The sequence below is a fragment of the Macrobrachium rosenbergii genome, chromosome 54, assembly GCF_040412425.1.
Source record: "Macrobrachium rosenbergii isolate ZJJX-2024 chromosome 54, ASM4041242v1, whole genome shotgun sequence".
Taxonomy (NCBI): domain Eukaryota; kingdom Metazoa; phylum Arthropoda; class Malacostraca; order Decapoda; family Palaemonidae; genus Macrobrachium; species Macrobrachium rosenbergii.
The window spans coordinates 25,852,154-25,878,887 of NC_089794.1; the positions used below are offsets into that span (position 1 = coordinate 25,852,154).

Genomic DNA, 26,734 nt, shown 5'->3' on the forward strand with positions numbered 1-26,734 from the left:
ACACCCTGTTCCTTCACAAAAGTTTTTGTGACACCCTGTTTTTGGACGAAGATTTCTGCTACACCCTGTTTCTTTGTGAAAGTTAAGTGATGGCCCGTTGTTGGACGAAGTTTTCTGCGACACCCTGTTTCTACCTTAATGTTTTTGTGACACCCTGTATTTACTTGAAAGTTTTTGTGGCACCCTGTTTTTGGACTGATATTTCTGTGACACCCTGTTTCTGCATGGAAGTTTTTGTGACACTTTTTGGACCGATATTTCTGTGACAGCCCTTTTTGAAAATAAACTTTTTGTTTGAGTTTAGGGCACCTTATTTTTTATAGTCATAAATTTTGATCTCTGGTTGGAAGTGTCTTAGACACCTGTGGACTATCAGGCAAATGAGTTAATGACTAGATTATATAAGAATTTATGTACGTCAGTAACTGAAGCCCTTTTCCAAATATCGTCTAGATAATATTTGCAGTATTTTCCATTCTTTGCCAATAATTTGCAGCATTTTCCTTAGTTTTTCTGTAGTAAACTTTTCCAGAAAAGGGTTTTATACTACTGTAGTACAAAAAATGATGTTTTATTACTCAAGTAAATTTTTGCAGAAAGTTCTTAATCCTGCGGTGAATTTTTACAAAGTTCTTAATATTCCTGAGGTAAATTTTTACAGCAAGTTCTTGATATTCCTGTAGTAAATTCTTATAGAAAGGCCTTAATATTCCTGTAGTAAATTATTACGAAAACTAAATATTCCTGTAGTAAGGTTTGACAGAAAGATCTTAATATTCTGTAGTAAATTTTTACAAAAACTCGAAAAATTCCTATAGTAAGTTTTTACAGAAAGGCCTTAATATTCCTATGGTAATTTTTTACAGAAAGGTCTTAAATTTATTCTTGCAGCCAATTTTTACAGGTAGGTCTTAATATTCCCGTAGTAAATTTCTACGGCTGGGTCTTAATATTCCCGTAGTAAATTTTAACAGGTCTTAATCTTAATGTCCACGCAGTAACAGAAAAAGGTGGTGAAGGTGTAATTGAATGAGAGAACTGATGTGGACCTTTGGACTCTCGGTCCAAATACTGAGACATATGATGTTGCATTCTTAATTCCCCAAGGCCTCTCGGTCCAAACACTGAGACATATGATGTTGCATTCTTAATTCCCCAGGACTCTCGGTCCAAATACAGACACACATGATGTTGCATTCTTAATTCCCCCAGGACTCTCGGTCTAAATACTGAGACATATGATGTTGCATTCTTAATTCCCCCAGGACTCTCGGTCTAAATACTGGACATATGATGTCCAAATACCAAATACTGAGACATAGGATGTTGCATTCTTAATTCCCCCAGGACTCTCGGTTCAAATACTGAGACATATGATGTTGCATTCTTAATTCCCCCAGGACTCTCGGTCCAAATACTGAGACATAGGATGTTGCATTCTTAATTCCCCAGTGCCTCTCGGTCCAAATACTGAGACATATGATGTTGCATTCTTAATTCCCCAAGGACTCTCGGTCCAAATACTGAGACATAGAATGTTGCATTCTTAATTCTCCCAGGACTCTCGGTTCAAATACTGAGACATATGATGTTGCATTCTTAATTCCCCAAGGACTCTAGGTCCAAATACTGAGACATATGATGTTGCATTCTTAATTCTCCCAGTGAAATATCAGTCATATCCATTCATTTTGTTAATTCTTTCGACTTAGATTCTAGTGGGGATGTATGAAATATATCGAGAGATACAATACACTGTTATTATAATTAAAATCACGTTTGTACTCGGATTCATTGTTACCTGGAAAAAAAATAGGTCCAGAAAATTATCAGAAATATTGTTTGATATCAATTTCTCTTCATTGCGAATGGAAGGAGTATAGAATTTTGGCCAAGGGTCAAGCGCTGGACCTTTGACGTCATTCAGCGCTGAAAGGAAAATTGAGAGCAGAAAGGCTACGAAAGTGTAACAAGAAGAAAACCTTGCAGTTGCACTATGAAACGGTTGTCAGGAGAGGGTGGATAGCAAGATGGAAGACTTTGATTGGAGGTAAAGTGACAGGAATGAAAGCGGCTGCAACTCGGTGTTGAAAGGACGCTGCCAAGAACCTTTCAATTAAGTCCCATGGTAAGTTTCTAATAAGTTGTGATAAAGCTAACAACTAAGTCTTTTTGAAAGAAATTAATTCAAGTAGACGATTTCACAGACTCGAGTCTCTTTCCATTAATAACGGTTTAATAAACCTTTCCATAAATTTTACTCGTATCTTTCGAAATGATTTCATAGAGAACTTCTGTTTGAAATGACTTTTAAAAGAATTTATTTTTACATAGAACTCTCTTTACGACAGAGACTTTCAAGGTAATTGCCACTGAAATGTTTTGATCTAGTAGTCAACGGAAGAATATTTGATTCAGCCGTTGGGTCAAAAAATCAACAGGGTGCACGCGTCAGTATAAATTTTTTATTATACCCTTACTTTTGGAAAAGGTCCACTCTTAGCTGAACACAGCCACCCTCGTCCTTTTCTCTTCATAGTCAATGGGATTTTATAATAAAACAATCCGACCTGCCAGGTAAAAAGGATTTAAAAGGGAGAACACAAAGTTCGTTACTGGAATAATCCGGTAACATTTTAGTTGCTTTGATGAAACGCACCAGCTTTCAATGATTTTCATCTCTTTCTCCCGTGATTCTTTCTCTCTCTTCTGATTCTCTCTCGACCGTGACTCTTCCTCCCACGACTATTTCTATTTCCTTTCCATGTAAAATACACAACAGGTTCTCTTTACAGTCTTTCCTTTTCTTAGACATAAAATGGGTGACTGAATTTTATTTACCATATCTATTCTACTATTTTGTTAAATATCATAAGTACAAGTAAGGAGGTAAATATTGATTTGGATTAGAGACATATATTACCACAAGAATATTTCGAATATACGAGTATTTCTCCTAAATAAAACCAATGGAGTTTCTGAAGTCCAGCATCGAAGACAGAAGGTACAAGCTTTCTTAGGCAACATCCAGTATAGCTAATACCAGTGATCCATCCCCTAGGAGTTCAGGTGCACAGAAACAGGAGCTAGCCGTGGATTTACTTATTCCATTGCGAAGTGTACTCATGATGATCAATTGAAATACTCGTGGAGGTCAGGGTACTGGTGATGAGTCTGCTCGTTCGCATCGTGGTTCAGACGGCACTGCTGGCCTGACCGAACTTCTTTCTTTGTTCCGAGGCAAGGAAACGAAAGTTTCTCGTTTCACGTGCTTCTGAAAAATGAACTTTCGTTAGTAACCTTCATCTTAAAGCAGTTATTGGCTGCAGGGACAAGAATCTGGTCAGACCTTTACAAAGTGAAATTATTTTGGCTGCAGGGACAAGAATCTGGTCAGACCTTTACAAAGTGAAATTATTTTGGCTGCAGGGACAAGAATCTGGTCAGACCTTTACAAAGTGAAATTATTTTGGCTGCAGGGACAAGAATCTGGTCAGACCTTTACAAAGTGAAATTATTTTATATTAAGTTAAGAAATGATACAAATAAAGCAACCTAAAGACCAGTGTTAAACTCAAGGGTAAAGGAGTCGGTACAAAATCCATTTTCTTAGCTCTTCACCCAAACTTTTAAGGGTGAATTGAGTTAAAAGTTTTCTGCAACCCACACAGGGGATTCGATTTTGTTCAAAGTATCAAAATCAAATAGTGAACAAAATATATACAAACTAGTAAGAAAGTTATACAAATTCATTGGCCAGAGTAGCATGTCTCACTTTCCTGTCTTCATGATAATTGCTTTCTTCAGCTTAGTTACAATATCCATAACCATACCCATGGGATAGCTTTCCTTCTTTGCCCTTTCTGTAATTTCAACTAACATACCTAGATTTTGTATTGACTGCCTGACCAACTAATTGTCTACAAGCCATTTCATAAAAATTACCCTATAAATATGGAGATTATCAAACTTAACAGCACCCCTACCCTTCAGTTCAAACTTAATATTAATGAATTTGTGTACATACCTGTGAACTCTTCTTTAACTTCTGGAAGCTTGAATATCTTTCTATGGGCACTATGGACCCTTTCTTTAATGCACCCACTGCACACTAGGGACGTTAGCCTTCGTGTTATCGTCAGAAGGCTGAATGGGAACTGTAAAACAGATCCTGTCAAAATTGGAATCATCATCATCTCTTGGAAAATTTGGACCTGTAAGAAAATTTTAAGCCATTAGTTGCCTATATCTCAAAAGCCTAGTGACATAATCAGCTGGATTTTCAATTCCAGATACAAATTTGGATGATACAGGCAATTTCTCACAAAGTCTTGAAATTTGTTCAAGACGATGAAGAACAAAAGTAGATTTCTTCTGCATGATGTCTAATTTGTGAACATAGGAATTTATCCAAGTCAGAGCAAGCATACTATCTGAATGTAGCATCTCTGATTTTATTGAGAATGGCACAGGTATCCCCTTAAAGTTCATTATGAATCTGAGTTAATGACAAAGTATCTACAGCAATTGCATGCAGTTAAAGTGAAGGTATACTCTTAATTTCCAATTGCTTATTAACAATATGGTTCTTTGCCAGCAAAAGCTAACCTTTTTAGTATTAAGATCCTTTATAAAAAAGACAACTTCATACATTACTTATTAGCATCAGTAAAAGCAATTACCTTGTACTGTATTCACTGTCTCTAGTACCTACAAATCTTTCAACAAATCTCTGGTGCTCCATTAACCTGCTTAGCAATGGTTTTCGAAGTTTTAACCTGTTCCGAAGGCAGTTTGTCATCCCAGTCTACGTCATAATTACACTGCAGCCTAGCTCTGTTAGGAGCGGACCCAAGAAACTTGAATAAAGTCGTCAAAATTAGATGCCAATGAGGACAAGATAGAACGTTTTGTAACAGCAGTGCTAAGCAGTCTCAAAGGCTTCACATCAGTGTCATCAGCTTCTCTGTGCCATTTCAGTCAAAAGAGCTTTACCTCTGGAAGAGTAATATACTCATCATCAGTTTCATCCTGCAACTGACTGCAATTTGTGCTAAGTTGTTGCAAATGGAACTTATAAGGCTCAAATGAAATACTTTGAGCAAATGAAAAACTTCCTTTTAAACTTTAATTAACTTGACGGGTTAAATAACCACACTTGAGACACCCCTTAAAAACTCAACTAACCACCACCTCTTTGCTTTCGGGTGTAGGATAAATCTTGCGGTTGAAAATAGAGTGAAACTTATCAGAACGTAAGGAACAAGTCTTGCCATTAGAAGGTTGTCCCCCTTTTATCATAATTAACATCAGCAGCATATGCAGTACATAAATGATTTGAATTGTCGGAGTCTGCCTTTTTAATTTTAACCTTCCCTTTAGATATTACAGCTCTTGCATTTTAATATCTTGCATTTTAATATCTTGCATTTTAATACATTTTATCTACTTTCATTTACTCTTTTTTTAATAAGTGGGATCTCTTCTTTCTGTATTTCCTGAAGCTTGAATTTCAAGTCAATGCATAGGTTTCATCCACTGAGTAATAATAAGGATAGAACGATAGCGTTCAGCAGCATAAAAAACATGTTCATTTGTTTCATTAAGGGATGGCTTATTACAGATAGTGATAATGTATAAACAGGTTCTGCAAACAATCATTCATACCATACCAAAAAAGTACTGCCAAATTGTATGTACAGTATGTCAATATTCCAAGCTTCGAAGGATTCAGTGAGTTTCCTCATTTTCCCAATAAATTCATGGGGATCATCCACATACAGCAGCTTAAGTGCTGACAACTGTTTAATAGCTGAATATTTTTGGGTTAATGGTGAAGCAAAAGCTTTCTGGATCAAATCCTTTGCACTTTCATAATCCTGACCTCCTAACTCTAAAATCCTTGATCAACACAAGAGGTTCATTACGGAGCTGTCTTTTTAAAAATATAAATGCCTCATAGCTATAGAACGAGTACTAATTAATGACATTCTCGAAATTACGACAAAATGTATCAAGATAATCACCTTCCCTATTTCCACACTAGGGTAATGGCAACTGAGGCAGTTCAAACTGACTACGACACAGATCTTCATTAAGACTGGCCTGGATAGCCTGACTTACTGATGCTTCTTAGTTTGATATACAAGCAATAATATTCTTTCACTCCACACAGCTCTTATACTCTGCTTGGAATAATTCCACTCTATCCTCATCAAAATTTACCGATATCTGGTTATTCAGTTCTCTGATATCGTGATGAAGAGCTTTCACACGCCTTAGGGTCTTGCCTAACCACCTCTTCCGAATAACTCTTGAGATGTTAGCTTTAACATGATTAGAAGTCCTTGCAACATTTGATCGCATACGCTGTCGACTTCGTTTAAAGATCCATCATTAACGTCAGAATGCAATTTGCACAGAATTAACAAAGCACCACAGTAGCCCAACATAAGCCAATAATATAAAATTAAACAAATCAACCAATGACCAAGTACACTACTCAGGAATTGAAATAACCTAAACGCTCTCAAAAAACAAAAAAAATAGTACAATCTAGCAACCATCAGCAAAAAGATAATGGCTGGCATAAAGAATGGCTAGCATCCCTATTTAAGCATGCATTGAGCCCTGGACATCATAGTAAGTGGATCCTACTCTACCCCACTATTTTGGAAAATACGAGCGCTTAACGTCGATGCAACCCACCTTCTATAAGGGCAACATCCCTGCTACCCACCTTCTATAAGGACAACGTCCCTGCAACCCACCTTCTATAAGAGCAACTTCCCTGCAACCCACCTTCTATAATGACAACGCCCCTACAACCCACCTTCCATAAGGGCAACGTCCCTGCAACCCACCTTCTATAAGGGCAACGTCCCTGCAACCCACCTTCTATAAGAGCAACGTCCCTGCAACCCACCCTCTATAAGGACAACGCCTCTACAACCCACCTTCCATAAGGACAACGCCCTGCAACCCACCTTCCATAAGGGCAACGCCCTGCAACCCACCGTCCTGCAACCCACCGTCTATAAGGGCAACGTCCCTGCAACCCACCTTCTATCTGGGCAACGTCCCAGCAACCCATCTTCTATAAGGGCAACGTCCCAGCAACCCACCTTCTATAAGGACACGTCCCTGCAACTCACCTTCTATAAGGGCAACGTCCTGCAACCCACCTTCTATAAGGGCAACGTCCCAGCAACCCACCTTCTATAAGGAAACAGTCCCCGCAACCCACCTCCTATAATGACAACGTCCCTGCAACCCGCCTTCTATAAGAAAACGGTCTGTGAAGTCCAACGTCGATGATGACAGAAGGTAAAAAAAAAAGCGTCGGCGACGTCCAGCGTAGATAATCTTAACCAATGATCCATCCCTCAGGAGTTCAGGTGCACAAAAGTAGGAGCCAACCGTGAATTTACTTTTCCATTGTAAAGTGTACTCAGTGAGGATCAATTAAAATTAAAATTGGAGTCAGGTTAGTGGAGAGGTGTAACACTCGCTTTCACTGTGGTTCAGACTTCAGGCGGTACTACTGTGTTTGTGTTTACCGAACTTCCTCTGTCCCGAGACAAGGAAATGTTAGGTTCTCGTCTCACCTTCTTCTGAAAAAAACAACTTTCGGAAGTATCTTTCATCTTAAAACAATTATTGGTTGCAGTTACAAGAATCTTGTCAGACCTTTATAAAATTACAAAGGAAAATAATTTAATTTTAATTAGTTATCATTAAGAAATGATACGAATAAAGCACACGAAGGGCAGTGTTAACGCAAGGATACAGGAGTCACTACAAACCCATTTTCTTCGCTCTTCAACCAAATTTTTAAGGGAAATTGCGTTAAAATTTTCTAAATGTTTATATAAATTTGTATATATATATATATATATATATATATATATATATATATATATATATATATATATATATATATATATATATGTATGTATGTATGTATGTATGTAACAGTTTTCAGCACACAATAGTTACTTTTGAGTATAACAATATAGATCATGGAAACTAAAAGAAAATATGTAAGCCAGGAATCACCACAAACTTAGGACTATGAAAGATGTTTCATTTTTAAGAAAAGCTAAGAACACCTTCTGTCTACCTGCATGGAAATTACCCCCTCTCTCTCTCTCTCTCTCTCTCTCTCTCTCTCTCTCTCTCTCTCTCTCTCTCTCTCATTTGAATGAAGACTTCACACTCTCAGAGTAGCAGATTTCAATCAAAATTCAGCCAGAGAAATGAGACGTCAGCAGCTGTCGCAAACCTTCTCGCGTACCTCACTGGGCCTGAAAAAAAAAAAATGTTTAAAAAATGCATATTAACAGAAACAAGCCTCCTAACGAATGTGACATGTTGTCATGTGGGTTTTCGGTGCATTTTAATGGGATCAGGCGGCCTGTGTTATTATATTATAAAATAATAATCTTTGTTGTGTTATAATTATGACACCTTTCCCACTGAGAAAGCTTGGCTTTGAAGTCGTTTAATGTATTTGAAGATACCTAGGACAACAGGTTGACGTCCCAGAGGGCTTTGCTCTCAAAAGAAAAGCTGCAGAGAGAGAGAGAGAGAGAGAGAGAGAGAGAGAGAGAGAGAGAGAGAGAGAGAGAGAGAGAGAGAGAGAATGGCATGAAACGACAATGATAACCGTGAGTACGACTCCCACTTAAACTAATATTCCTTAATGAATTAAATTTCCATAGACTGGGCCTCCTTCTTTCTGACGTCATTGAACATGATCTAGTAAATTGCCTCATTAGTGGCAGAGAGCATTACGTGCCTTTATCGGCTTGAAGTCATTTAATTTAATGACGAATGTAAATTATTCCTCTGACAAGTCATTAGGAGCACCATATATATACTCAATTTTTTTTTTTTTTTGTCCTTAGAGTTGTCTGTACATATATACTTACTGGAAGGGCAACAAATGAAAAGGGTATATATATATATATATATATATATATATATATATATATATATATATATATATATATATATATATATATATATATATATATATATACATATATATATACATATATGTGTGTAAATGAATATATATATATATATATATATATATATATATATATATATATATATATATATATATATATATATATATATATATATATATATATATATATATATATATATATATATATATATATATATATATATATATATATATATATATATATATATATATATATATATATATATATATATATATATATATATATATATATATATATATATATATATATATATATATATATATATATATATATATATATATATATATATATATATATATATATATACATGTGTATGTGTATGTGTGTGTGTATATATATATATACATACACATATATAAACATATATGATGTACATCCATCCCACACTTTCTATATTTACATCGTCTTCATTAATCCCACAGACCTCTCAGGTTCTTTTGAATCTTTCTTGAATCTCACAAAATCCGTCTTTAACCATACATTATTAAAAGACCACTATCAAAGTCCCATGGATTTAATTATTAACTATAATCAAAACCAATGGATGGTTTTTTAATTCCAACTTTTGCAATACAATTTTCCTAATTGGTTTCTAATTATTAGGCCGAGTTTAAATTCCCATCGCAAAGTTTCGATTGGCAACGTGGAAAGAAGCAGGAATTCAAGTCCAAAATCTTGCACTGGGACCAAAAAAATTCGGTGCTACTTTGGCCTGTTATCTACGCCGAGGGGCTAGTACTAAACACGGCGTCCCAAGGAGCTTCCGCCATGTTCAGTACCAGCGCCTCGGAGGTGAACGTGAAAACATGAACATAATAAAACATGTATAACATATATAACGTAGATAACAAGCAAAAGAAGCACCGAAAATTCACCCTTACTGCAAAGCCCCCGCAGATCACTGAACTTTGAGCTTGCTCGCAAGATATATTGTTATTTGCCAGGATATATACGACCCGATGAATCCTGAAAGGAAAACGGGAAACTACATACTACTGAAGAAAACCCATTAGGATTGGATAATTTTCTTTTTATTTTAAAGTTTTATGATATTCATTTCGAATTTCATTTGAGATCAAGACCCTCGTATAATAAAGCAGGATACTTGCTAATTATTTCCTCACTTTCCTTCACGAGGCTAAAAAATATATATATTTTTTTCTCAGAAATTTCTTTTATTGCTACCCCCAATTTATTCGTCACAAAGACTGGCCTATCACTTTTTTGTAACCTATAGCAAATATTTTGTATATATATATATATGTATATATATATATATATATATATATATATATATATGTGTGTGTGTGTGTGTGTGTGTGTGTGTGTGTTTGATTATATATATATATATATATATATATATATATATATATATATATATATATATATATATATATATATATATATATATATATATATAAACTTCACTTTTACCGACGTAGGCCAATTACAGTCCACATATCTCACCGCGAAATATCTTTGAGATAAACAAGAACATTCCTTCGAAGTTCAGATGGAAAAGGAACTAGGAAAAGAAGTTTATAGTTACACTTCCCACATTCGTTGTCATCGTAATGAACCGGAACGGAAGGTTACCACATTCTAAGACCCAATCAGAAATGGAAATGGAACAGAGACTGTATCTAAATAAAATCTTTCCCGAAGAAACCTGGATCGACATTTTCGGTAAGCCTCTTCTTTTGCTGAGGTATCAGCGATGTAAAAATATCTTTCAAGGTAACCTTTGATAAGGGAAATAGCTTGTCTTATGGAATCGAGCTTTTTATTCTCTATAGTGGTGAAACCTTAGGAAATGAGAAAAGGGAATTTCTAATTTTAACTCCCCTATTTTAAGTCTTTTATATTTTAGTTTTAGAGTTTTTATATTATGAATTTTTGAATGTCAAGCCAAGATCTGGGGTACTTTCGGCCATTCGGCTGTTAAGACATTGACAAGGGGAGCTGGAGTGGTTGGATAGCAAGATAAAACGATACAGAAAATAATGGAGATTTAGTATAATGATCTAAAGGTGGAACAAAGAGAAACCCCGCAGTTGCACAAAGGAGTAATAGTTAGAGAGGCTGGACAGCAAGACAAAAGAGAGACAGCGGGAATGGATGTAACATAAAAGGCTGAAAAGTGTGTGCTGCTAGGGGCCGAAGCCACGCTGCAAACACCCATAAGTAATGCCTACAGGCAGCACGCGAGGTGCACTGACGGCACTCTCCCCCTAAGGAAATATTTCAGATTTGGACCACTTCATCTAGAGTGACTGGTGGGGATACGGACTGTCAGTAAAGTACGCCCCGAGATAGCTTTTCTTATTACAGTCAAAGCTGTACAAAGTATCGTGAGTAAATTTTTGATATTTCATTAGCTTTTGTTGGTACGGTCAATTCTGTACATGTTATCGTACATCAGTTTTTTATATCTCATTATCCTTTAAGACGCTATTCTCGCATATATGTAATCAATAACAGTCATTAAAGTTGCACAGAGACATTAGAGCATAGAAAAAAGACCGTATCTGTAGTGTGTTGCTTATACTTTTCTTTTGCCCATATTTCTAAGTAGGGTTCTAAATCCTCTAGTTTTCAAAGGATATAATTTCTGTATTGATTAACACAACAAAACTACACCATTGGCAGTCTAATCTTACAAGATATATATATATATATATATATATATATATATATATATATATATATATATATATATATATATATATATATATATATATATATATATATATATATATATATATATATATATATAAGAGAGAGAGAGAGAGAGATAATATGCAGAATAGATAATTCATCTTCTAATTTTCGCATAACAGAATAGCAAATCTACAGTGTCATCACAGGCGGTAGTAACTACACATCAATTATACGCTATACAAGGTGGATAATTACCACTTCTAAAGAATACAACTTACTAAGCTTCACAAAACATGCCATTTTAAATTCTTTGAAGCCGAGCTCATCCAGCGGGGCGAGCTTCCCTCGAGTTCCTTCTTCGCCGACACCCTGATTTGTACTGGAGTTGTAAACAAACTAACTTGCTACTGGTGTGCATGAGCTGATAAGCTACTGGTGCGCATGCGCTATTATGCTACTGGTGCGCATGCGCTGATAAGCTACTGGAACTAGTGCACATGCGCTGATAGACTGTAAGTGTACGTAGGCTCTACGTACCCATCAATGGATTGAGGCGATAGGCACGACAGCAAGGTCTGTAGAGAGACAAGGTCAACCCATCTTCGTTCCAAAACTGACCGCGGTCTACTCAGGGTGTCTGTGACGTCACGTGCTAATGGCTAGATTAGCTTAAAGCAAAAACAACCGTGCCCTGATCCGACCAAGTTATCTCCTGGTCACCATAGGTCATGAGTGTAAAATTAGCGGCGCAACTACTCTCGGAAACGACTGCTAAATCCCTGGAATATTTTGGCAAACAAGGACTGCTGTCAGAGAAATACTGGGAGAAAACTATGCATTTCATCTCACTAGCCGACAGATGGTTCGATCTCTTCAATTCTCGAGTGTCAACTGACAAAAAGTGGGCACGCTATGTTTATGGATTAAATTTAGAGAAACAAAATGCAGTGCTAGACCAAATGGTTGACACTGCAAAACTTTCGAAAGTGGCTGGTAGCAAAAGGGCTTACCCGTTGCAAAAAAGGACTCATATATCGTCAATATCATTACCTAAACTATGTAAAATGATGGCAGGAAAGTTTGGTATATCATACATCTTGACGTATAGATTAAACTAAGGCGGATTGAAACACTTCTTCAGTTGCCTTTGACAAATGGGAGCATGCTACCAGCATCCATCACTTGTACCAGTAAAGCACACAATAAGATGCCACCTAATGGGCACAGAGGCAGACTTCCCTCATGGGATCAAAGCACAGCATAGAGGAATGTGGTAATGGAGATAACCTGTCAACAGCTTCCTTTTCTTGCTTGAGTGAGCAGAAATCATCAACTTCTGATAAACAGTTCCTGCAAAGTGAACTAGCCCTTTCTGCAATGTTGTTTTGTTTGCCAGACTGTGCTTTTGATGAAGGTAATGAGGACAAGAACATTCCAGGAAATTCTAAGGAAACCTTGGACTTAGAAACTGCTATAGAAGAAGAGGGACTAGAATATTTAGGCGGTTTCATTGCAAAGAAGTTTCCACAATACCCGAACCTAGGGTCGAAAGTGTCTGAGGACCATGCCTCTTGGATTGGAGCAATAAGCACAGGAAGAGGTCTCTGATGAAACCAAGTGGGGAATTTATTGCTGAGCTAAAAACCATGGCGAAAACATTTAAATGTCACCACGGCGAGAAGACCCTGAAAGCCGGTACCTAAGGGTGCGATAATAAGCCTATCATCAGATACAAAAATCATGTAGCATTGACTGAGGAAGTTGTATCATATTTTGTTCGGTGTCGAACATTTTTCAGGATTAGGGTATTAAATAGAATAATAAATTCTCAGAGTGAGGTTGAAAAAATGTTAAAGTTAATAGTTCTTTAATTCATTTATTTTTATGTATATATACATACACACACACACACACACACACACACACACACACACATATATATATATATATATATATATATATATATATATATATATATATATATATATATATATATATATATATATAAATTTTTCCATTCTTAGTAATCTAGTAATGGGTCCCCTTATGTTACCTAGTAATTCATTAAAAAGGTGTTTCTGGCATTTAAATCTAAAGATGGTATATATATATATATATATATATATATATATATATATATATATATATATATATATATATATATATATATATTATATATATTCAACAATATATATATATTATATAATTCAAAAAAAACATTTCAGCCACTATAAACCATCACAGGCCGGGTCTTGTATAATTTCTTGTAAATATTATATACTCCAATAACAAATAAGCAATTGAATCTTTACAAATCCATTATTAATCACGTCTTGTATTCTTATTTAACCCCATTTAACTCAGATAGCAGAGAATTCTAATGTACATCTAGTACCAAAAAAAAGGGTACTGCGTGACGTCACTAATTTTTAGCGACATACGGCAACTCGGGTTTTAATCCGACTCAAGCTGCGCGCGGAGAGACCTTCTCTCTCTATAGACCTTGTACGACAGTAATCCGTCCGTGCAATAGTAATTACGTGCAGTTCACGTTACAGTAGACACTGATGCATATCATACGGGCTAGTAATTGTAGTGTCCTTTGAATACCTTTCCACGTTGTGTCTGGGAAATCTGAGACACTGTACCATCGTTACAATATTACATAAGACAACTAATTCACCGTACTGTAACCTGAATACAAAGGAATACATTTTCACAATAATACTGAAGAGAAATTAGGTATTAAAAACCATTGTACTTTAGGCTAAAGAAATGAAAGCAAGTAATTTGAATATTCAACATTAACTCTGCATTTAGTGACCATTTTTCGTACCACAAATGTGACATAAACTAACAATTTCTTCCTGAAATATTTTAGTTATTTTCACACCAATCTTGGAAGTCGTATGATCTTGTCACATTCATGAAAGCTTTGCACGTTTAAATTATACATTAAACTCCTGAGAGCATCATACTAAACTCAAACACCATTTCAAACCTTTTGGGTACGCCTGTCTCAAACCATTAATTTTTCCGATTCTCCCAACCCTCGCTTTCCTGACTCATCATTTTAAAGGCTTTCACTTGAAGCGGAAGGGAAAGTCGACGAGCCGTATATATATTTATGTATCTTGGGGGAATGTTTGCATACCGAATCCTGCGAATAAGAATCCCATCTCCTCTCCCCTGCCAATATTTATATGCCGCGTTTGCCCCGGCAGATGGAGTCTTAAGCTAGACTCCAACAGTTTACTATAAAGCTGTCTTGCCCTTCGAGACTGTTGGCAGAATGGTCTCGCTCATCGGCGGATGTATGGTCTGGCGGTCGGCGTTACTTTATGTATGAGTGTGTGTGTGTATGCATGTATGTATATGTATTTATATATATATAAATATATATATGTATATATATATATTTATATATATATGAATACATATATGTATATATATGCATATATACATACACACACACACACACACACACACACACACACACACACACATATATATATATATATATATATATATATATATATATATATATATATATATATATATATATATATATAATATATAAATTCTTATTTTTTGCATCACTATATTTAGCAAATACCTACTTTTTTATTCTCCTGTTAAATATTCTTACGAAACACAAACATTGCCTAGATCCCCCTAAACGGTCGTTGGTATAAATCCTAAGTATCTCTCAAAGCACATCCATATCTATAAATAGCCGTAAAAATGTAAGACAGTTGAGAATTCCGGAAATCGTCCAGCGGTTGGGAGGATTTTGGACGAAACATTTTGTAGAATGGTGATTCCAGGCCAGTAATTCCGTCCGAATAAACGCCTGGAATGATATTTCAGTAGCGACTGAATTCAGACATGAGGCAATACGGTTTTTGAACATGGAATGTGGTTTTGTGGATGAATGAAGACTTTATATATGTATATGTATATATTCATATACATACATATATATATATATATATATATATATATATATATATATATATATATATATATATATATATATATATATATATATATATATATATATATATATATATATATATATATATATATATATATATATATATATATATATATATATATATATATATATATATAATATATATATATATATATATATATATATATATATACTGTATATTTAGACATATATATATATATATAGATAGATAGTAGATAGATAGATAGATATACAAAAAGACACAGTATACCAATGTCTTACTGCTTCACCTCATACACTGTAAAAAAAAAAATAAAGACACTGACAGCAAATTAGAATTCCCATTGGGTGTAAGTAATTCCCAAGGTAAAGTGAATACGGTATTAAACTATGTATATGGCTTAATATATATATATATATATATATATATATATATATATATATATATATATATATATATATATATATATATATATAGAGAGAGAGAGAGAGAGAGAGAGAGAGAGAGAGAGAGAGAGAGAGAGAGAGAGAGAGAGATCATATTTTATATAAAAATGCTCATAAAAGTAGAAACAGTAATTCTGTACTACTCATGGAAATCATTCACAGCTCGAACTTATTACACAAGAACCTTTGTTTAACGATTCCGTCTATTACACAATCCTCATTTTCATTATACATACACTTACTTTTCTTTGTTGCATAAATATCTTTTTGTCGTTTCACTCACGCAGTTCAAACACAACCATCCAACTGAGCGAGTAAGGGCAACAAGTAGTTTATTTATCAATTTTTAAATTTTTTTTTATTATGAAAAGCGTTGAAATTATCACTGGATACCTCACTTGCAATATCATTGGACATTCTGGAAACTAAAATAGCTGACGTTTTACTTTTTTTCATTATTTTTTTTCTGTTATTTCCCCTTATACTGCGCCAGCAAGCGATTTGGAATGAAAAATCGAGATAAACTGTAATGAGATTAATGGAGCAACTTTAGCAGTGTTTGCAAACTGGATATTTTTGGTCGATCCTACATAAAACTTCAGTTTATTTATCACTTTGTAGTCTGAAAATATTGGTTCGAGTTTGCGTAACCAAGAATCTATTTTCAGATTTCATCCGAAAATAGATTCTTTTCACCTTCATTTAGGAGAATTATACAAAGTAACACATTTAACAGTCCGATTCCTCGAAAATGAAATAGTGAAACGATATTGCAGACGAAATCGCGTTGTTCAATTTCAGGGTGATCAAGAGAAATTTGCCGACTCTCGGGAATTGCAAGAAATCTACAGCGTTGAATCGACTGACATCAATATCCATTTCAGAATGAGCGACGACTAGAGCTGCTTTAAATCCGACTGATCACGAGGGGACTCTCGGCACAATGGTGTACAGATTACGCGAAAGAGGAGAATTTGCGTCACAGTGAAACTACTCTTGAGAATTGCCGAGGCGACCGGTCTAAGTTTTATCATTCACGAGAATTGTTAAAACAGTTTTAACAGCTAAAACTTTCCTTAATCACACCTCGTTTCATGACGACGGAATAAATATTCATATCATGGACGTTTCGTGAGTAATGAAGTAAGTTCAGTCTATAAATTCTGCAGTGAAATGACAGAGAAGTATAATTCTCTCTTACCTAAATTTAATGGAATGGAATATAGAATTTAGGCCAAAGGCCAAGCGCTGGGTCCTATGAGATCATTCAGCGCTAAGACGGGAATTGACGGTAAAAAGGTTTGAAAGGTGTAACAGGAGGAAAGTCTCGCAGTTGCACTGTAAATTCAACTGTTAGGAGAGGGTGGAAAGTAAGATGGAAGAAAGAGAATATGAAAGGCGGTACAGCATAAGGAATGAAAGGGACTGAAGCTACGGGCAGAAGGGACGATACAAAGAACCTTAAGCAATGCCCACAGTGCACAGAATGAGGCGCACTGGCAGCACTGCCCCCCTCCGGCCTTAATTCCTAACCTAAATTACATGTTCTCAGAGAGTGACAAATGAAATCAGATGTTATTCATGAGATGCTGGATTATAATTTCACAAGGACGCTGAGTTTTATTCTGTAGAAGTTATATATTTCCTTCCTTCCCATCCAATGCCGCCACTAGGCTAAGTTCTGTAAAGAGTTACAAGGTTGTTAAAGTTTAAACATTATGCAAATTACGTAGAAGCAGATAAAATATGAATAACTTTCCATTAGCAGTTCTGGAGACGAAGAGCCTTTTACATTTTGCAGCATAATGTAATAAATTGATAAGAGCAGAAGAAAAATTAAGTCTAAAACATATGACTTCCTCCCCCTCTCTCTCTCTCTCTCTCTCTCTCTCTCTCTCTCTCTCTCTCTCTCTCTCTGAGATGAATGCTATTTGTAAAAATAAACAAAAATTTGTCGTTTATTAAATTTAGTATCTCTCTCTCTCTCTCTCTCTCTCTCTCTCTCTCTCTCTCTCTCTCTCTCTCTCTCTCTCTCTCTCTCTCTCTCGTGAGATGAATGCTATTTGTAAAAAAAAAAAAAAAAATTTGTCGTTTATTAAATTTAGTATCTCTCTCTCTCTCTCTCTCTCTCTCTCTCTCTCTCTCTCTCTCTCTCTCTCTCTCTCTCTCTCTCTCTCTCTCGTGAGCTGAATGCTATTTGCTTGAAAAAATCAAATTTATCGATTATTAGATGTAATCTCGCTCTCTCTCTCTCGCTCTCTCTCTCTCTCAGCTTCTCTCTCTCTCTCTCTCTCTCTCTCTCTCTCACCCAGCAACGTGCTGCTAAATTACAAATTTATTCAGCGCCCGGCATATGTAAACAAAAGGACGTGACGCGCATGCGCAGAAGTTGTTTTTGCACCTCGTGCCACTTCTAACAACACCTGAAGAATAGAAACAAAGGAGTTCTGGTTTTCCTCTGCATATTTACATAATTTTCTAATTGCTTGACTGGTCTCCTTCGCCTTTGTGTAAAGAACTTCCGTAATTATGATACTCCCCTCCGACTAACGGGGAAAGGGGGTGGGTGGAGAGAGAGAGAGAGAGAGAGAGAGAGAGAGAGAGAGAGAGAGAGAGAGAGAGAGAGGTATAAATAGTCATGTGTTAATTGTAGTCTTTTACAGGCTTAAGAATACTATTTTCCCCTTGATACTAGTTGATACATATGAATACAGTTACACATACATACATACATATATACATTCACACACATACAAATACATATATGTAAATGTGTGTGTATATATATATATATATATATATATATATATATATATATATATATATATATATATATATATATACACACACATATATATATATATATATATATATATATATATATATATATATATATATAATTTATATATATATATATATATATATATATATATATATACATATATAATTTATATACATATGGGTGTGTGTTCGTATGTTAACAACTGTCCACGTGATTAAAGGTAAAAGTGTTTTCCTAACTAAAGACCTATGTTAATAATTGTTTCAATTTTTTATCCCATGAAAATATATTTAAGATGAAAAAACTTAGCGTGGTCTGGAAAATATTTTTTTTCTTTCCATTATAAAAAAAAATTAACAAATAAAAGATATTATACTTTTTTTAGTAAAGAGTTATTTATCCATTCCTCTTCCGCCTGCTTTTGCATTTTAACCAAACTAACATAACCAATATTCATTATTTCTCAAATTATGAAAATTAATAAAAGATAGAAAAGTTAAGAGAAAATACAGGGAACTCAAAACGTCAAAAAAGTAAAAAAAAAAAAAAAGCAGAATCCCCGGATAATAATGTGAGAAGAACTGGAAAGTGTAAGTGGAAAGGATATAATCCTGCAGCACAAGGCAAAAAAAAAAAAAAAGAAAAATCTAGAAAGAAAAAAATTAAAAGTGAGCAAGAAGTTTTTCCGAAGCCAAAGAGGAAATTGCAGATATATTTCAGTGCTCTCTGAGCTAATTAGTCTCGGCAAGAAAGGAAGAGAATCTGTGTTTCCTTTTTTTTAAATACTTGAATGATTCTGAAAAAATTACTTTGTCTATTTTTTTGGAAGCCTTAAATGATTTTTGAAAAATAAATAAAAGCAATTCTAGACGATGAGAGGACTGATATTTTGGAAATGAATCTTTCGTTGTAAGGGAATCTTTATCTGGCAGTGATTCTTTCATTGTGAAAATGAACCTTTCATTATAAGGTAATCATTATCTGACAGTGATTCTTTCATTTTAAAAATTAATTTTACATTGTAAGGGAATCTTTCATTGTAAGGGAATCTTTTTCTGACAGTGATTCTTTCATTGTGAAAATGAATCTTTCATTATAAGGTAATCATTATCCGATAGTGACTCTTTCATTTTAAAAATTAATTTTACATTGTAACGGAATTTTTCATTTTAACGGAATCTTTATCTGACAGTGATTCTTTCATTGTAATCTTTTCATTTAAGGCAATCATTATCCGATAGTGATTCTTTCATTTTAAAAATCACTATTACATTGTAAGAGAATCTTTATGTGATAGTGATTCTTTCGTTGTAAGGGAATCATTACCTGATTCTTTCATGGTGAAAATGAATCTTTCATTATAAGGTAATCGTTATCTGATAGTGATTCTTTTAATGTGAAAATGGATCTTTCATTTTAAGGGAATCCTTATCTGATAGTGATTCTTTCATGGTGAAAATGAATTTTTCATTGTAAGGAAGTCTTTCTCTGACTGTAGTTCTCTCATGGTGAAAATGAATCTTTCATTGTAATGGAATCCTTATCTGATAGTGATTCTTGCATGGTGAAAATGAATCTTTCGTTGCAAGGGAATCTTTATCTGACTGGTTCTCTAAGGACCTTAGTTTTGTCATGATGTAAAACTTCATTTTAAAGCGAATCTTAGGTTAAAGTGGACATTTCACCAATATTGAATCTTAAATTGAGTTTTTCACTGAAAATGAATGATTCATTAGAAGGAAATCACTCTTTAAAGCACCTAATTCTGTGTTAATGAACTTTAATGAAAACTACTTTTAATCGAAAATCAGTCATTTGGCAAAAGCATTCTTTTATGTTATATGATTCTTTTATGTTAATTGATTCTGTCTATGTCTATAAACCTTACATTCAAATAGAATTATCTATGAAAGGGACTCTTACTTTGAAAAATATCACTCATTGAAAGCCAAAGTTCATATGTGACTTATACTGCTAATTATATATATAAACATTGAATTTATTTATTTTTCACAATCTATCTCCTTTTAATTATTTTCTATTTCTACATTATCAACTTATTCTGCTGAAGATCGCCTTTCTAATTATTGCCTTTTTACGAGTGTTCAACAAGGATATTTATAACAGCAATGGCAATGACTTTTGGATGTTGATATAAAATCATTGGTAACTGATCTTCAAAGGATAGCAAGTCTTTCCTCTGAAATCCAGAAACCGGCTGGTCAGTTCAAGCACCCATTGAAGAGACCCCTTCGAAAAGCACTTACCTTGTTCTCGTGAGGATAATGCCAGTTGAAACCCCAAAGGCAATAAGTGCGACCAATTTAAGAAAAGGAAGGAAAATAATCCCGGCGCAATGATGCTTGTGCGCTCAGGGAAGATTGAGGGAGAAGGGAGAGTTGGTGGTGGTGGTGGGTGGTGGAGGATGGGAAGGGAGAGCCGAGCCAGAGACTTTGGAGGTCAAGTCAGTCGGCTGCAAGGCAGCATGATGAAAGGAGGTGGGATCCTGTGTGCTCGTCGTGACGATATTCCCGCTCGCTACCAGGTCGAGGTTGCTGACAGATTATCACACGATTGTTAGGTTCTATCTTGATGACAACGGTCGTTGTAGTTCGTACGGTCCATGACGCAGTCCTCTCGATGTGGCTGAGGGAAAATTAAAGTGATTATTGTATGATTTTTAGATGCTGGATTTCTTCGTGACAATTTGCCAATGGCGACAACTTTGAAAACTGAACAATTATATGTCTGGAAAAGGGTTAAATAGTTCGGATGAGCTGACAAATGGATATCATGGTAATATTAAATTGAATATATATATATATATATATATATATATATATATATATATATATATATATATATATATATATTATATATATATATATATATATATATATATATATATATATATATATATATATATATATATATATATATATATATATATATATATATATATATATATATATATATATATATATATATATATATATATGAGTTTTATGTATGTCATTACTCAATCAAATCAGAGAGGTTACAATCTTATCATTGAATGTAGACAAATGGCAGTAACAATTGCCCATAGACAAATGGCAGTAACAAACACACATATATACACATATATATATATATATAATATATATATATATATATATATATATATATATATATATATATATATATATATATACATTCTGCAAGCCACACTAACTCTAAAAAAAATTAGTACATTATTATTATCTTATGACATTAAAAAGAATATTATCTTTACAGTGGTCTTTGTTGTAAACCTGACAATGATTATGAAATTTTGCTAACTTATTTCATTTGGAATTGGTGACAAGGCAAATCAGCAAAAAACCCATTTGGAAAAGCATTCCAATTTTATGTGAGGAAAGAAAATGTCTAGAAATCTATACAACTTTTGGAATGACAATATAATTAAAAATTGAATATTTGTGAGAATCCCATGAAGCACAATTAGAATTCGTTTCACAAAGAAAAGACATTCAAAGATAAAGGTTTTGCTACGTGAAGAGAATCATGAAAAGAAGGATTTTTAAGAGGAACTGAAAATTTGGTCAATCGTCAACCTGAAAGCAGAAAGGAATGAAAGAAGCACAATAAAAAACTGGAAAATAAAATAGAACCTTAAAGAAACGGAGTAAATGTGACATTTTTAAGTAAAATAAAAAAAATAAAAATATATATCACAAAATGTTTCGCATAGCAAAAGCAGGTACGTATTTAATTCCTAATTATATTTTAAGTGATATATATTTATTGAGGTACAGGTCTATTACTGAAAATATAACTCTCATGTGAGTTTCTCATAGGAGACTCACCAGCATGTCTTCAAACCCCCTACAAACATTTCAACATTCACCCTCATCTTGCATACCTAAATGTTGGGGCAATTTTCTTTCCTGTGGTTATTTGCCTCCTCTCTTCCTTGCCTCTAAAACCTTATGACATGTATACGATCTTCACCAAACTATCATATTTCAGTTTCACCACATGACCGAACCATCTTAAAGCTCCTTGAGCTACCGTTTCATCTGCCCTGAGACTCTTACTAACCTGTCAGTGTATTTTTTTTTTATATTTTCTCCCTATATGTAATTATGCATGCGTGTGCGCTCTGTTTTCCTTTGTTATATATATATATATATATATATATATATATATATATATATATATATATATATATATATATATATATATATATATATATAGATTATATATATAAGATTAGTTCCATTTCCGCTGTCTTTTCTAGCTAGGCAGTTATTTAATATACATGGCAGTTACTTGACTTTGGTGGCTTGCATCTACGACCGACTAGCGCAGGAGGCCAGAAAATTCATTCCAAAAGTACTTTCACGATTCCTAGTATCTTATTTCTCTTTATACTAGCATTTGTGACACGATACCTACTCCTTTTAGTTTTCTGTAAAAGGAAACTATTGTGCCGGCTTTGTCTGTACGTCCGCACTTTTTCTGTCCGCCCTCAGATATTAAAATCTACTGAGGCTAGAGGGCTGCAAGTTGATATGTTGATCATCCACCCTCAAATCATCAAACATGCCAAATTGCAGCCCTCTAGCCTCAGTAGTTTACTTTATTAAAGGTTAAAGTTAGCCATAATCATGCATCTGGCAACGATATAGGAAAGGCCACCACCGGGCCATGGTTAAAGATTCATGGGCCGCGGCGCATACAGCTTTATACCGAGACCACCGAAAGATAGATCTGTTTTCGGTGGCTTTGATTATACGCTGTACAGAAAACTCGATTGCGCTGAAGAAACTTGGGAGCATTTTTTATTCGTTTAACTTTGTTTACTTACCTGTTATTGTCAAATGCCGTTTCCACCAGATTGCAACAGCTTTGGGGAAGATCCAGTCACGTTAAGGAATTGATCTGCTAATTATCCCTGATTTTCTATTCATTTTGGGCAACAATAAGCGTCTTAAGTCCTGTAAGCTGAGTTTTTGTTCTCTAGAATAGAAAATTAATGTTATGAAAATATTCCCTTAACTTTTTTTAAAAAATAATTTCTTTGGCCAGAGAAAATTCCTTTATACATAATCATATAATCTCTTTGTATGAAAAAATTCCCTTAATAGATTTTTTCAAAGTTATATAGTTTTGTAGCCAAAAATTTCCTCAATATTTTCCATAAGTACAGGTATGTAATTTTTAACTTAGCAAAAAATTCCCTAAATAGATTTTTTCCATAATTATATCATGTTTTTAGCCTGAAAAAATTACCTTAACAGATTTTTTTATTATCATATAATTTCTTAGCCTGACAAAAACTATTCTTAATATATTTTATCAAATTATACAATCTCGTTAACCTGACAAAAAAATTTCCTTAATTGACGGAGTACATCTAAGTGACGGAAAGTTGACGGAAATAGCATACATGTAACATCACTAATAAGTAGAATAGAATGGAATGGAATATAGAATTTTGGCCAAAGGCCAACAATGGAACCTATGAGGCCATTCAGCGCGGAAACGAAAATTGAGAACAGAAAGGTTTGAAAGGTGTAACAGGAGGAAAACCTCAAAGCAGTTGCACTTTGAAATGATTGTTAGGAGAGGGTGGAGAGTGAATGGAAGGAAGAGAATACGAATGGAGGTACAGTAAAAGGAATGAAAGGGGTTGCAGCTAGGGGCCGAAGGGACGCTGCAAAGAACCTTAAGTATTGCAAACAGTGCACTGCATGAGGTGCACTGACGGCAGTACCCCCTACGGAGACTAATGAATAGAGAATGATACTGAACATGGACGCTGGAACGTGATTTTACGTGACACTCCTGGAATCAGCCAACACGGACTTTTAAGCCTGGAAGAGAAAATCAGTTTAAGGGTTTTTTGGAGTTTGCAACGTTTTATGTTTGTTAAAACGATCTAGTTTTTAGGAATTATTATTAGATTAAATTATGGTTGGGGTTTTTTAATCAGTAGACCTGTTTAATAATAATAATAATAATAATAATAATAATAATAATAATAATAATAATAATAATAATAATAATAATAATAATATTATTATTATTATTATTATTATCATTATTATTATTATTATTATTGTTGTTCTTGTTGTTGTTATGGCAAATTCTGAAAATACAAGCGTCTTTATGTATCCCATAATAATAATAATAATAATAATAATAATAATAATAATAATAATAATAATAATAATAATAATAATAATAATAATAATAATAATAATAAACGATCTCCAGTTCTCTGGATTTTAGTATGACACACGTCCATTTAACATTTAAACGCATCACGAAATAGTGTTTATTAAAAATAACAACAGGAAATTAATATGCATGCAAAAAAAAAAAAAACATGGCATTCACTCTGAACTCATAAAGTAACAAATGGGACTGAAAATTCAAAACAGCCTTTCAGCTTCCGTAAGTGCAATATGGTTCTGCATTCTCAAAAGTTCAAAGGTTATGTACTTCACGAAGTAAAATCAGTGTCCATTTTCAATTTCATTTTCATCCTCGTCAGAGTTTTTTTTTTTTTACATTTTCTTATTTTTTGACATTTTAATGTTAAATATCTTTCTTATATTTTGCTTGTTTTCGTATTTTTACGGACCCTGTAATAATTTTTTATTATTATTCGAGCTTGATGACAATTGTTCCACCAAACGCTTTTAATTTTGCCTGACACTTGGTAAAACAACTGGTTTTTGGTTTAGTTAATAAAAGATGAAAAATTGCATGTTCAACATTGTCAGGCAAAACATTATTACACAAGTTGCCATAATTTTTTTTTTTTTTTGTCCAATCGCTTTAAAATTGGATGAGTTATTCAATCTGTAATCTAAGCTAATCTTAATTCTTGTAATCTGATTTTTCAAATGCTTTTTATTCCATTTTGTAATGATTCTTCCGGCTATCTTTCGTATGTGTCACGAGTTGATTTGAGTTGAGTTGAATATAGAATCTAGGTCAGAGGCCAAGCACTGGAACCTATGAGGTCATTCAGCGCTGAAATGGAAATTGTCAGTAAAAGGTTTGAAAGGTGTAACAGGAGGAAAACCTGAAAGCAATTGCACTGGAAGAAAAAGAATATGAAAGGAGGTACAGTAAAAGGAACGAAAGGTGTTGCAGTTCGTATGTCATTCATTTCCGCATATGGAATGGAATATAAATCTAGGCAAAGGCCAAGCACTGGGACCTATGAGGTCATTCAGCGCTGAAAGGGAAAACGAGAGTAAAAAAGGATTTAAAGGTGTAACAGGAGGAAAATGTCGTCAGGACTGGTGGAAAGAAAGTTGGAAGAAAGAGAATATGAACTGAGGAACAGTAAAAGGAATGGAAGGGGTTGCAGCTAGGGCCGAAGGCACGCTTCAAAGAACCTCAAGTAATACCTACAGTGCTCAGCGTGAGGTGCACTGACGTCACTTTCCCATTACAGGCATTTCCTTCTATAAATAAACCATAGGGAACGAGTAATCTCGGAAAGTAAGTGTGGTCCTAGGTAATACCTTATATAACTCCCTACTTATCAGAGTATTCTTGTCTAAAAATAATGTATATGGGATTATTATTATTATTATTATTATTATTATTATTATTATTATTATTATTATTATTATTATTATTAGAATCATTATTAGAATCACGAATCTCCTCTGCGTTTTTTGAGTGAAGCTTCTAAAGTTTTTTAAGAGACTAATAATGTAATTGAATTGATAGAAAATTCCATCAATTTTCTCTAGTTCCAGGAAAGTTAAAATGTCAACCACGTGCCTTTTGCTTAAGACTTGTTTCATTCCTGCTATCTTAGTG

At 34.1% G+C, this 26,734-nt stretch overlaps 1 protein-coding gene and 1 long non-coding RNA gene across 2 annotated transcripts in view; one reads left to right on the top strand and one right to left on the bottom strand.

The window, feature by feature from the left end:
• Positions 1 to 2,900: 2,900 nt before the first annotated feature.
• On the bottom strand, positions 2,901 to 7,504 carry LOC136834891 (uncharacterized). The gene is made up of 3 exons (XR_010851912.1): positions 7,247 to 7,504; positions 4,028 to 4,214; positions 2,901 to 3,274 (listed from the first exon to the last, which is right to left on the bottom strand). It is a non-coding gene; the product is annotated as an uncharacterized lncRNA (long non-coding RNA).
• A 14,673-nt stretch (positions 7,505 to 22,177) lies between these two features.
• LOC136834892 (PDF receptor-like) overlaps positions 22,178 to 26,734 on the top strand; it is a 40,575-nt gene continuing 36,018 nt past the window's right edge. The window contains exon 1 of the mRNA XM_067097712.1: positions 22,178 to 22,643. Within this exon, the coding sequence (XP_066953813.1) occupies positions 22,622 to 22,643 (22 nt within the window). The 5' untranslated portion in view covers positions 22,178 to 22,621. The remainder of the gene's footprint in view (positions 22,644 to 26,734) is intronic.